Source organism: Mastigoproctus giganteus, chromosome 1 (assembly GCF_048544385.1).
Source record: "Mastigoproctus giganteus isolate SK-2022 chromosome 1, ASM4854438v1, whole genome shotgun sequence".
Taxonomy (NCBI): domain Eukaryota; kingdom Metazoa; phylum Arthropoda; class Arachnida; order Uropygi; family Thelyphonidae; genus Mastigoproctus; species Mastigoproctus giganteus.
Window position 1 is genome coordinate 236860928 of NC_143575.1, and position 14761 is coordinate 236875688.

Below are 14761 nucleotides of genomic sequence, written 5' to 3' on the forward strand. Positions count from 1 at the left end.
TTTGATGTTTTGAGCAATACCTCAAATTCATCAAATTTATTTACTAAACTCCTAGCATTGGTGTACACGCAAGTATACATGCACCTGTTCTTTTTCTTAGCTACCCTAACACAACCTATATGTTTATTTGTACCCGAATGATTCCCAGCAGTCTCTGAAATATCCTGCATCTTATTTTCCAGGCTGTGGCTCATTCCGATAGAAGCAGTGCAAGAATCTCTTTCACCTCTGCCAGTGGCTACTGTTAATCTATTAGCCCTTGTATCCCCCCAATCTAGCAATTTTCCGACCTACCTAACACTGCCTCGATAGCATCAGCAAACATTCTTGCACCCTTTCTATTTAAGTGTATCCCATCCTTGTAGAAGCAGTCTCTCCTGTTAACAAGTACAGACCAGGCTGAAAAAAATTCTACCCCTTGAGCCTTGCACAATCCTTCCAGGGCCGAATTGATCGACAGGGCTCTGATCATATACTCCCTCCTATCATGTCTGGGCAGAATTGCAGACACTTTCAAATTCAACCCTAATTCACGGCTTTTTTTCAACAGTGACCTGTACTTGTTAAGTAGTTCCGCCGGTCTCCTACTCTTAATATCATTAGTGCCAACGTGTTCAACTATATCACCTTTTTTTCCCTTAAAAGATGATATCCGCTCTACAACGTCATCAACCTTTGCCCCTGGCAGACATACCTTGGTCCTGTTCCACCTATCCTTTTTACAAAGCATGTTTCCCGTTTCCCTGACAATGGAGTCACCAACTACTAGTTCCTTTGGGACCAGCGCATTCTGCCTTGGGGGCTGCCACTGTGTTGTGTAATGACCAAGTGCAAGCTCTGGCATCGGTGTGGGCAGCTGAGAGCTTGATGGGCACCCCACTTTTAATCCTTCGAGGGTATCTACCCTGTCCTTCAAGCTCTCATATAGGCCCATAACAATGCTGAGTTGTCGCAGGCGCCTCCGTAGCCAGGTGGGAAGGAGCAGCGGTGCATAGCACAGGCTTCTTGATTAGACCGGGGTTCGAGCCCGTCGCCACCAAATACGGAGGATGTGGAAAGGTCAGGGAATGACCACTGCATATCCCGGAGCAATATGGCCTTAGTTGCTAATGCTCCTAAAAAAAAAAAAAAACCAAACCAAACCAAGCTGAGTTGTCGCTTGATTTCCTTACACTCCTTGCATCGCGCACACACACACACAGACATCCACCATAGCAGTATCATGTCCCGTACCTGATTGCTCCACAAACATCAAGCAAGTAGTGCATTTTAATAGGCTGTGATTCAGAGGGCAACTGCCCCCCTCAGTTCTCCCCTGAGCCACAGCACTCTCATTAGCTTGAGCCTTTTGCTTTGCTGCTCTGGTCAGAGTCATGATTTCGTTTTAATTTCAATAAAATTTCAATTTCAGTACAAAATTAAAACTCTAAACTTATATCTCAACACAGTTATAACGCTATATTTATGTTTCAGTATCGAGTGTTATCTACGAAATCCCTTTATATCACTTCCGTATCAAGTTAAGTATTAATTATTTATTTTTTACTAATTATTTATGTTATTTAACCCAAGTCGTTATATATATAGTTAAAAGTACAATTTTACAAGTTTACAAGTTAAAAGTGACTATGAAGTGCAACAAAATTAATTATCTGATTAATTGACAATATTATGTACTGTACTATACTATATTAAGCTTCTGCTGTCTATTTCGAGATATTTTGTATCGCATGACAATGGCGGCTATTTACGAACGGTAAACATGTGGATTTGATACCCTTTCCAATACTAAGTAATACCTACAAAATCTCTATCTAAGTTACTTTAATCTAAGTATCGTAAATAAGAATATAAAACTACTGTAGAATATAAGTTAATATGCCAATTTAAACTAATAAAACAGAAAATAAATCAGAAACAACTTCTCTGTTTCAGGATCGGGAAAAATGTACGTCCACACAGGCTACACTCGTTGACATTCACATTCTTATGGTCCCCTTTATTTTCAGTTAAACCATTTCTTGATGGTGTTTCACACAAAATTGGTCAGACAAGACTTCCCCTTAACAAACCCGTGCTGTGTCCAAGCTATAACTGAAGTCTTGTCTAGGTGATAACTGAAACAGATTTTAAACTAACAGGTCTGTAATTACTTGTAATTAATTTTCCTGGAACAGAAGTTAAACTCACAGGTCTATAATTACTTGTGTCGCCCTTTGATCCTCCTTTGTGAATTGGGGTCACATTTGCACATCTCCATTCCATGGGTACCTCCCCTGATTCCAAAGAAGTTCTCATAATTATGGCTAAGGGTTTGCTTACTTCCTTTGCTGCCTCCTTTAATATAATTGGATGAATTCCATCCACCCCAGGTGCCTTTCTTTTGTTTATCTTCAACAATTTCCCCTCCGCTTTCCTCTCAGTTATTACAAAATCATCTAATTCACTGCCAGAGTTTAATTCACCTCTGGCATTCGCTTCCCTGAATAACTCCTCATGTGTGAATGAAGATGCAAAATACTCATTTAGTTTGTTAGCCACCTCAGCAAGATCATCAATAGTTGAATCACTGATATCCAGCGGAGCAATCTGATTCATCTCCTTCCTTCTAGAGTTTATATAGGTAAAGAACTCTTTGCTGTTTTTCTTTGCATTCTTTGCCAAAGATTTCTCATAATCTGCCTTTTCTTGCATATCCTCCTTTGTGACTTGGTTACAGACCAGCTTATATCTATCGTAAGCTTCCATGTTACCCATTAATTTATATGTATCCCATGCATTTTTCTTCTCTGCCACATGTCTCATTAGTTCATCTAACATCCATTTAGGCCTAAACCTTGAAAAATATTTCTTAGTTGGTATGCAGAGCCTAGTAGCTTTCATGATTAATTCTTTGAATGCTTCCCATTTTGAATTTGCTGTTGGTAATATCATCAGTTGGTTGCAATGTATAGAATTTAAATACTGTCTTAGACCTCCATAGTCGCCTTTATGAAAGCAAAAACCCTTCCCTTTACTCTCGATGGTAGTTACCTCTTTGAATAAATCCCACTTCAGCACACTGTGATCACTGCCACCTAGTGGTTCCTTTATCTGTAGATTCTTATTGCATGAAGAATCACTACTGATAATCAGATAAAGAGTTTACTCCCTCTAGTTGCCTCCCAAACATGCTGATGTAGAAAACAGTCATCCAATAAATCCAGAAAAGCCTTGCTAGTGTGTGAGTGACCAACCCACAAGTTGCAGTCAATATCCAAGAAATTAAAATCCCCCATTATAAGACTCTGATATACTGCCCCACTCTATTTCCCTGTACAGTTTTTTATTATACTCATCAGAGACATTAGGCCTACAACAAGCTCCTGCTCTCAATTTTGATTTCCCAGTGATTATGTCACACCAAACTGACTCGCCTCTGCACTGTCCAGCGATGTCGATTGGCTGTACCTTTTTGGATTTTATGTGTTTCTTAACTAATAAGTTTCTTAACTCTTCCCTTTGTATCCTGTCTATCCTTTCTGTACATATTGTACTCCCAAACTCAAGTTCTGCTTTCCTTATATCTGTGTGACACCACATCTCTGATATCCCAACAATATAAACCTGTGATGTTTTGACCAACACCTCAAATTCGTGAAATTTATTTACCAAACTCCTAGCATTGGTGTACACGCAAGTATACATGCACCTGTTCCTATTCTTAGCTACCCTAACACAACCCATGTGTTTACTTGTACCACAATGACTCCCGGCAGTCTCTGAAATCCCCTGCATCTTGTTTTCCAAGCTGCTGCACTCATTCCAATAGGAGCAGTGCAAGAATCACTTTCACCTCTGCTAGAGGCTACTGTTAATCTATTAGTCTGTGTATCCCCCCAATCTAGCAGTTTTCCCACCCACATAACACTGCCTCGATAGCATCAGCAAATATTCTTGCACCCATGCATGAGGAGTTCTTTAGGAAGGGAAATGCCAGCTCATCAAAATCTAACAGGGAGCTAAATGATTTTGTGATAACTGAGGGAAAAGAAATTGTTGAAGCCTTAACATAAAAAAGACACCTGGGATGAATGGGATCTATCGAATTATAATTATGAGAGCAAAGATGCTCTCATAATTATCAATTATGAGAGAGCATCTTTGGATTCAGGGTCAAGTCTCTATGTTACTGGAGAAATGCAAATGTATCCTCTATTCACAAAGGTTATTTTAAGTAATTACAGACCTGTTATCTTAACATCTGTTGGGAAAATAATGGAGTTTCTAGTTAAAGAAATAATGCAGGACCAACTAGGCAGGAATGCAATTATAGTGCTGTGCAGCATGGATTTGTTAAGGGGTGATCTTATCTGACCTGTCTGATTGGATACTATGATGAAATGACAGGAATTGGATGCAAAAAATAATTTTGATATCATGTATTTATATTTCAGGTAAGCATTTGATACTGTTGTGCATAAAAGTAATATAAATTAGAGCAGCGTGGCATTAATGGAAAGTTACTGATATGGATAAAGAAATGGTTGAGTGGGAGAAGACACAGTGGTTGTTGATGTGCACTGCTCTTCATGGACTAATGTTATTTGCAGAGTTGCTCAGGGTCCAGTTTTGACCCTATTGTTGTTATCTAAATTTATTAATGATAACGATGATAGCTTATCAAGCTTAATGTCTAAGTTTTCAGATGATAAAAAGTTTAACAGCATAATTTAGCAAAATAATCAGGGTATGCTCCTGCAACAAAATCTATATAAATTGGGGAGATGGGTCGAGAAGTGGCAATTTAAGTTTAATATTGAAAATTGTAAGTACTTCATATGAGGAGCAGTAATCACAAATTAATGTATCAACAGTATGGTATACCACACTCATGGTAGTCTAGAATGAAAAAGACTTGAGGGTAATTCTGTAGTGAGTTATGCAGTAGTCTGAGCAGTGCAGACAGGCTGCCGGGACAGCTTATCAGATTATGTTGATGATAATGAGAATTTTTCCAGCTGGGATAAGGTGATTATCTCATTGTATAAGGCAGGTCAGGCCACATCGTGAATACTACAGACAGGTCTGTTTGTTTCATTTTAGGAAGGATGTGGATCTCTTGGAATGGATGCAGAGAAGAGCAACAAGATTAGTGAGCAGATTAAAAGGGTATTCTTACCGTAAAGGCTTCAGTTCTCTAGGTAAAGATTATGGTAAAGGCCTAGTCTCCATGTACTGCAGACTTGGAGACTAGGCACCTACGAGGAGATGTGATTGAGGTGTTTGAAGCTACAATGGATTGATGGAATACTTTCTTTTGCTCAGACTACATACACATGAGGGACATAAATTGAAATTGGGGAAGGATGGAATTCATGGGAGATGTGAAAATTTGACTTCAGCCAGCAGGTGTTTGGCAGTTGGTACAAATTGCCATCTGGTTTGTAGAGGTGGGTAGTTTGAATAAATTCAAGGAAGAACTAGATAAACTGTTAGATGGGGTGGACAGTGATGTGGGAAAGTGTTGGCTCTCTTCTTTTTTCCTTTTTTTTTGTGGCTGATGTAATATAAGCTTGCTTTTTTATGCATTTCATACTAATAATACTAATATTTGTAATTTCTGACATTCTTTTTTCCTAACATATTTCTTTAAGTTATCTATGTAACTAAAGCTAGGTTTAAGACTTATGGACTATCCTGTAAGATAAAATTTGTATTCATATTTTATATATTTTTTCTCCATTTAGACATAAAACTGCAGCTGTTTGGCTCGTCTTGCAATGGCTTTGGATTTCCACAGAGTGACATTGACATCTGTGCAACATTTAATGGCCAGTTATCTCTAAAGGTAAAATCCAAAAATAAAAAGATTATTAACCTTGTGCTATATGTTATAACCAGTAATACACTTTTATATAGGGGAAAGGAACCAGCATTTGCTGAGGAACCACATGATTGATGACACCTGCTATCTGCTTCTTGTTATTCCAGCCAAAATCATATATAAAGCTAGTGTGTATTATAAATAAAACTTGTGCATTCTTTTCATGTTCATGTAATGAAATGCACCAGACCTCACAGTAAAATTCTGATGTTCTTTACTAACAGATTACTTAAAGATATTGAGGATAGGCATGGAAAGTGCTTGACTTGTTAACAAATCTTGTATATAATGTGAAAGTGGAATGATGCACTATAAATAAATACAGGATGGTTAGACTACTTTTTTTTTTTTTTTTTTTTTACACTAACTCATTGACATGAGAGAGACAATATCTTCAAATTGTGTTTTGTGCTGTTAATGAGGTTAGAGAAAAAATAAGATAGGGTTAACATACTGCAGTTTAGTAAAGGTTTCAGGTTATATTTCAGTGTGCAGGCACTGAAATAATTTGATAATACCTCCATGTTCCATTTTTGTCTTGGGAACACTGGTTCCTCCAGTGACAATCACAATGCTTGGGTTTATTCTCCCTTATTCATGAGTCAACTTAAATTGCTAATAGTATTTTAAATATATTTCAATTAATATGATTTGGAATAGCATCCACCAAATGAGACAAAGCTGTTCTATTAATTTAAAACTCAAGGTACCACTGTGACATCTATTTTGAGACTTATTAGGATTTCATCATACAGTGGGTGGCCTCTTTTAGCAAACTTGTGCCAAATGAGTAATGTATCGAGTCCAAATTAACAGTCAAGAGGTGTGTAACAGAAAAATTTCAAATAAACATAAAAGTTGTTAATATTTAAACCATAATACAGCATTTCAGAGTTTATTTTTCTATTTTTATGGTTCCATTTTTTTTCTGGTTCCATTTTTCTATCTTTGGCACACACTGGTTCTTCCATCAATGTTTCAGCCTTGGGATTTATTCTCACTTTAGAAATTACACTGTTATCCACAAGTCTGCTTAAATTGCAATTATTTTTAATCAAACCCAACCATTATGGATATATCCCCAATTGGCTGAGTTATACTCAGTCGTTGGGGATGTAAATATATATACAACTTTAGTTATGCATTGTTTAATTATAAGCGTTTCTTCCACATACCTCTTGGGTGCTCATTTAGACTTGATTCACCATTCATCTTTGTGGCTGGAGATTAGATTTTGTCTACTCTGTATGTCGTGAAAGATGATTAAAAGATGTTTGAAACAGGAAGGGTATCCAGCCATGAGGCCTATCTCCTCATTAGCAGTTGTAACAGTTTAGGCTAACTCCTGGATAACAGAGTAATTTCTAAAGTGAGTATAGCCCCAAGCTGTAGCTGTTAATAGGATTTTTCTGCCACAGGAACACACTGGAGAGACCATTGAGTTCTTAAGACAGAAAAATGTAATGCAAGGATACGTATTATCAAACTGTGTAGAGCAGGGTTTCTCAACCAGGGTTCCATGAGATGTTGCTAGGGGTTCCGTGAGAATCATGATCGAAAAAAAAAAATAAATAAATAAAATAAAATAATAATAATAATAAAATAAAGTAAATAAACAAACATTGTTTTTTGAACTTCGCATGCCATGCGATGCTAGCACTCACAGTGATGGACAGTGACTGAGGAATCCCGTTAGCAATTTCGTTAGAGGTCTTTCAGCCCTGTATGGCAGTGTGAGTATGACCATGTTCATTTGGTTAAGTCCATTCTCAGTTTTTGAAGCAAGATAGGGGAGGTCGTTGATAATTGGTGAGTGCTGTATTGCATAGAGGGAAGGACGGTTGGCTGATGACATCAACCTCTTCCTCCCAAATTACCTTCTCCAACTGCTGTTGTTGTAAACATTACAAAACGTGGATTATGTAGATTGGAAGTGAACTGTATTGTGAAGTTTTTGTATTTTTTTTGATTTTTTTCATTTAGTTATTTATGATGCCCTTCTGTTTTATATTTTATTAGTGTTTGTGTTTTACCAATTTTTACTGACTAGGTGTGAGATTGAAGAGGAGGATTCTAAGCCTAGGCCTGCGGACAATTCCGATAAGGTTAGTGATAAAGGATTACAATCTTCTGAGTCTTTTCACTGCACCAGTCCAACAAGAGACACAAAAAAAGTCCATCTTTACAATGAAAGCTGCTTACCAATGGGTTTTGCATTAGCTGGTAATCAAAGTTGTCTCATTCCATTGTACGTCATCTGTGGCAAACAACTTACAAATGCAGCAATGGCTCCAGTAAAATTGAAAAGGCATTTAACTACAAATCACAGCCATTTGACAAGTAAAAAGGTGCTGATTATTTTAAATGGCTATTGGAATCTCAAAACAGAGTAAAGCTTTTGTTAAAAAAAAAAGTCACGTTTGGTGAAAAGGCTCAGGAAGCAAGTTATTTAGTAGCAGAACTTATTGCTCAGAAAAGGGAAAGTCACACAGTTGGTGAGAACCTAATAATTCCAGCATGTAAAATTATAGTGAGTAAAATGCTAGGACAAAATGCAGTATGAGAAATTGAAAAGGTTCCACTCTCAAACAGTGCGATAAGTCGATGTACTGATGACATGTTACATGATGCTGAAAAGGTTGTGTAATAAATTGAAAAAGAATAGCTTCTCTATCCAGGTTGATGGGTTAACAGATTTCATCATTAAATGTCATGTAAGCATTTGTAAGATTTCTAAATGATGGCGAAATTCAAGAAAACATTTTATGCTCTAAAGAGTTGCCCGAATCAGGCAAAGGCCAAGTTATACAAGGTGGCCACTGAAAGACTGAATGATATAAAACAAAAATAACTTTTACAAACACGTTTTTTTAATTTTTTATTATTTTATTTGAAAATATAATTAATGGATTTTTTTTAGTATTGTTTGTGGAAAAACAACATCCCTCAAATGACCACTATTTTCCTGCTCACAAATACAGGCTCTTTCCACAGCATTTTCCATGACCGTATGCAAGGTTTTAGGTTAAACGTTGGATTTTGGCTTGAATGTTCTCCTCAAGTTCTTGAATTGTTCAAGGTTTATTTTTGTAAACCCGTTATTTCAAGTAGCCCCACAAAAGGAAGTCTGGAGCCTCAAATCAGGTGAATGCGTAGGCCAAACAAATTCAGCATTTTTTGAAATTATTCGTTCACCAAAAATTTCTCGCAGGAGGTCTATCGTCGCCCTGGCAGTGTGCGCAGTAGCTCCATCCTGTTGGAACCATACCTCCTGATTATCTTTGACTGGTAGGCATAAAATATTTTCAAGCATTATCCTATACAGGGCCCCCGTTGATTCTTTCTGGCTGACTTTCCTTATTTTCAAAGAAATAGGGGCCGAAAACTCTTTCAGCCATAACACTGTACCAAACAGTGCATTTTTGGGGATGCATTTGATGCTGATGTAATTCCCTAGGATTCGCAGTACCCCAATATCTGCAGTTTTATTTGTTGATGTACCCGTTTAAATGAAAATGGACCTCATTACTCATTATCAAATTGTTCAAAAAGTTGTTGTTATCTCTGGCTAGGTGTTGAAATTGAATGGCATACTGCAGGTGCTGCTGAGTATCTTGGGGTGGTAAAGCTTGGACCATTTGGATCTTGTATGGAAACATTTTTAAATCCAGTTTCAGAATCTTCTGAAGCGATGTTCTGGTGATGCCTAGTTGAGCAGAGCGATGACGGGTAGAGGTAGATGGATCCTGAAGGACATTCTGCCATACAGCTTCCACTGCTGCGTCAGTGCGCTTAGGACCTCTTCCCAGAAGATCGCCGACTGATCCAGTTCTTTCAAACCCTGCGATTAGGTTCTGAATCATGTTATCGCTAGGAGATACTCTTACTTTAAAATGTTGCTGGTATTTTCTCTGAGTTTCAATAATTGATCTGTCACTGGAATAGAAAAACCCAATGAGTTTTACTCGTTGCTGGACATCATACGTAGCCATTTTAATCTCCAAGGGATTCTCTATAACCTGTAAAAAAAGAAAATACAAAAGATTGAAAATGAACAAGTTATGACTTTTTCAAACCCTTCAGTCTTTCAGTGTCCACCTGAAAGACTGAAGGGTTTTGTCTTCATATCTGGAAACAAAAGGTCTGTCTTGGAGGAAATGTGTTGGCATCTGTACTGATGGTGCCCCATCAGTGGTTGGTTGCATAAGAGCCTTCTCCCATCTTGTAAAAAAATAAAATCCTGACATTGTCACAACACACTGCTTTCCTCACAGAGAGATACTGATGTCAAAAACTATTGGAGGTGAAATGAAAAAGTTCTGGATGATGCTACCAAAATGGTTGATCTTTATTAAATAAAGACCAGTTCACTCTAGAATGTTTAAAAAACTGTGTGAAAACCTGGACAAAGAGCACATAAAAATCCTGCTACATACAGAAATCCGGTGGCTTAACAGACGAAGATTTCTCAACAGGATGTTTGAGCTGAAAGGTGAATTTCAGGAATACTTCCAAGAAAATAGTAGGCCAGACTTTGCTGAGTGCTTTGAAGATGAGAAACTAGCCTGCTTAGTAGACATTTTTCATCACATGAACCAGTTCAACAAGTCTCTACAGAGGCTCTGGAGAAAATGTTTTGACTTCAAGTGACAAGATTTTTGGATTTAAAAGGAAATCTTGAAATGTTTCCACTGCTGCTTGGGCTTGAGAGTGAGGAAAGATATCAGCAAGTCTCAAGTCTTATTGAAAACCAGCTGGATGAACTGCAGAACGAAATTGAACAGTATTTTCCCTCCCTTTCAATACAAGTGTATGACTGGGCAAGGGAACCTTTCTTTGAATCTTCTGCTCAGTACAAAAACTTGACTTTTTTTTGTTATTGGGTTTTTTAGCATCGGCAAATAAGGTCATGGTGCTCTGTGTATATTGTCTGTAAATTAGTGTGTTCTGAGGTCGATTTTCTGTTTGCAGCATGAAAAATCCGAGTTTCCGGCCAGTCCACCTCTCTCAATAGAGGAAAAATATGAAAATGTGAAACACTTTGAGCGAAATGAAAGAATATGTGATATTGCGCATGGTACAGGCCTAAATTAGGAAATGCTAAGAACAATTAGAAAGAATGCAGAGAAAATGAAAGCAACTTTCAAAGCAGGAATAACTTAAAGTGTAACATATATCCATTAGATCATGATGTAAAGAATTGGAAGAGATGGAATGTTGGTCATCTGTTTGGATAGAAGATCAAAGTACAAGTTTCTTATGATAGAAGCAAAAGCATTAGCAATATTTTATTACGTAATATTCATAATAAAATACATATTTTTTTATTGTGATTATTTGTGTTTGGTAATGTTTTGGTTACGTGTGTGTGTGTGTGTGTGTGTGTGTGTGTGTGTGTGTGTGTGTGTGTGTGTGTGTGTGTGTGTGTGTGTGTGTGTGTGTGTGTGTTGCGTGGTCGGCACATAACCCTATTTTTCCTGTAAGGCCTGTTATTTATTTATATTGCATTGCACAAGGGTTTCTAGGAACACAACTATCATATTAGCATTAGTAGAGGCATTTGATGCAAGAAAGCAAGCTTATGCAGCATCAGCCAAAAAATAAATAAATAAATAAAATAAATAAATAAATAATAAATAAAAAATAACCACTTCCACTTCACCCCTCTGTTCGTTCGAAATACCTGTCCAGCTGAGCCTTAAACATATTTAGGCTATCAACTTCCACGACAAGGGATGGAAGTCTATTCCACCAACCAACCACCCGCTGGCTAAAGGCAAATTTCCTCACGTCTATCCTACATCTGTCTTTTCTCAATTTGAATTTATGCTCTCTCAGGTGATTATTCTGAACAAGAGGAAGAATCCCATCAGCATTGAGCATGCTCAAACCATTCAAGGCTTTATACACCTCTATCAGATCACCTCGCCGGTGCCTAGTCTCCAGACACTGTAATTTGCAAAACTTAAGCCTTTCTTCGTAAGAGTACCCCTTTGTTCCATTCACTAATCTTGTTGCCCGTGGTCTGACCATTGCCTTATACAGGGGAATAATCACCTCCTTATCCCTGCTAGAAAAATTCCTATATATCATCGACAATACACCATGAGCTACTCTTGCAGCCCGTCTGCACTGCTCAGAAAACTTCATATCTGCCTGCACAACCACCCCCAGGTCCCTTTCATTCTCTACCACTGTCAGTGTAGTACCACAGAGTTGATATGTTGCTCTGGGGTTGCTGTTTCCCATATGTAGTACTTTACATTTGTCAATGTTAAACTTCATTTGCCACCTCTCAGTCAGTTCTCGTGTTATACGAGAACTGACTGTACTTTAATTTCAGGAAGGCTTTTGATACTGTTGCACATAAAAGACTGCTGTACAAATTAGAGCAGTATGGCATTAAGGGCAAGTAATAATAATGGAGGTAGGTGGTATAAGAAAGCAAGCACATGAACTTATGTAGTATCAGCCAAAAAAAAAAAAAACATCCAATTTCATACATCCATTCCCTCTAAAAGTTTGTTCAGTTCCTCCTTGAATTTATTTAAGCTATCAACTTCCACAACAACAGATGAAAGTTTGTTCCAGCAATTAGCCACCCACCGTCTAAAGGCAAATTTCTGTACATCAATTCTACAACCGTCCTTCCATAATTTGAATTCATGTCCCTCAGGTTCATAATCTGAGCATGCATAAGAATTCCATCAGACTTCCACATGCTCAACCCATTCAAGGCTTTATACAGCTCAATCAGATCACCTTGCAGGTGCCTGGTCTCCTGCCACTGCAAATTGCAGAACTTAAGCCTTTCTTGGTAAGAGGGCCCCTTCGTTTCCCTCACCAATCTTGTTGTCCTTCTCTGTTCATGCTCAAGCAACTCTACATCCTTCCTAAAATGAGGCCTCCAGACCTGTACACAGTACTCAAGACGTGGCCTGAATATTGTCTTAAACAATGATATAACACCTCCTTTTCCCTAATAGCAAAATTCCTATATATTATTGACAATATCCCATTACCTGCTCTGGCAACCTGTCTGCATTGCTCAGAAAACTTTATATCTGACTGCACAATTACTCCCAGATCTTTTTCTTTTTCTACCACCCTAAGTGTAGTACCACACTGTCGGTACATTTCTCTAGGATTACTTATACCCATAATATGCATACTTTGCATTTGTGAATTTTAAACTTCAGTTACCACTTCTCAGCCCATCTGCCTAAATTTTCTAGCTTCTGCGGGCGCCTCCGTAGCCAGGTGAGAAGGAGCAACAGTGCGTAGCACACGCTTCTTGATTAGACCGGGGTTCGAGCTCGTCACCACCAAATACGGAGGATGCGGAAAGGTTAAGGAATGACCACTGCATATCCTGGAGCAATATGGCCTTAGTTGCTAATGCTCCTAAAAACCAAACAACAACAACAGCCTAAATTTTCTAGCTTCTGTCGCGCAGCACACTGCCATCATTGTCATTAAAACCCTGCCAACCTTTGTATCATCTGCAAACTTGGACATTAAGCCTGATATACCTTCATCAATATCATTGATAAATATACAAAACAAAAGTGGGCCCAACACCAAACCCTGGGGGACTCCACTAATAACATTAGTCCATGAAGAGCAGTGTCCATTGATTACCACTCTCTGTCTTCTCCCACTCAACCACCCTTTTATCCATTGTAGCAACTTACCCTTAATGCCACACTGCTCCAATTTGTACAGTAGCCTTCCATTTGCAACAGTGTCAAAAGCTTTCCTGAAATCCAAGTATATGATATCAAAATTATTTTTGCCATCCGGTTCCTTTGTAATCACATGATAGTATCCAATCAAATTTGTCAGACAAGACTTTCCCTTAACAAACCCATGCTGTGTCTGAATTATTACTGCAGTCTTATCCTGCAATGCATCTTTAACAAGTGACTTCATTATTTTCCTCGGAATAGAAGTTAAACTAACTGGTCTGTAATTACTCGTGTCACCCTTAGATCCCCTTTGTGAATTGGGGATACATTTGCACATCTCCAGTCTGTGGGGACTTTCCCGAGTCAAAGGATGCTCTCATAATTATGGCTATGGGTTTGCTTACTTCCTTTGCCGCCTCCTTTAATATAACTGGATAGATCCCATCCACCCCAGGTACCTTTCTTATGTTTAACTTCAATAATTTCTCCTCCACTTTGCTCTCAGTTATTGCAAAATCATTAAGCACCCTGTTACAGTTTGATAAACAGATGGCATTTTTCTCACTGAATAACTTCTCATGTGTGAATGTAGTTGCGAAATATGCATTCATATTATCAGCTATCTGAGCAGGATCACCAACAGTCGAACCATCGATATCATATCAAGTGGATCAATCTGATTCATCCCATTCCTTCTAGAGTTTATATAAGTAAAAAAGTCCTTGCTGTTTTTCTTATCATCCTTTGCGAAAGATTTCTCATAATCTGCCTTTGCTTGCCTAACCTTCTTTGTGACTTGATTACAGACTAGCTTATATCTGCCATAGGCTTCTGTGGAAAATATAACAAAACAGTAACTTTTATCCAAATTTACTGCTTTGGATAAAAGGATGGTTGAGTGGGCAAAGAGAAAAAGTGGTTATTAATGGACACTGCTCTTCATGGAGTAATATTATTGTCAATGTCTCTGCTAATAATACCAATCTGATTTGATACTGTGATGTATTTTGATTGTTATATTAAAATATAATTTTGTTATCATATACTTGGATTTCAAGAAAGCTTTTGATATTATTGTTCCTAAAAGACTGCTGTACAAGTTGGAGCAGTGTGGCCTTAAGAGGCCAGTTATTATTTGGATAAAGGGATGGTTGAGTGAGGGAAGACAGAAAGTGGTTATTAAAGGGCACTGTTCTTCATTGATCAA

The 14761-nt window shown here is 37.9% G+C and overlaps 1 protein-coding gene across 3 annotated transcripts in view; it reads left to right on the top strand.

Moving 5' to 3' along the window:
• Positions 1-14761, top strand: part of LOC150091666 (terminal uridylyltransferase 4-like) — a 604054-nt gene that overhangs the window by 389725 nt on the left and 199568 nt on the right. For all 3 annotated transcript variants that reach the window (XM_090376273.1, XM_090376276.1, XM_090376282.1), the window contains one exon: positions 5730-5830. In XM_090376273.1, the coding sequence (XP_090232399.1) occupies positions 5730-5830 (101 nt within the window). The remainder of the gene's footprint in view (positions 1-5729; positions 5831-14761) is intronic.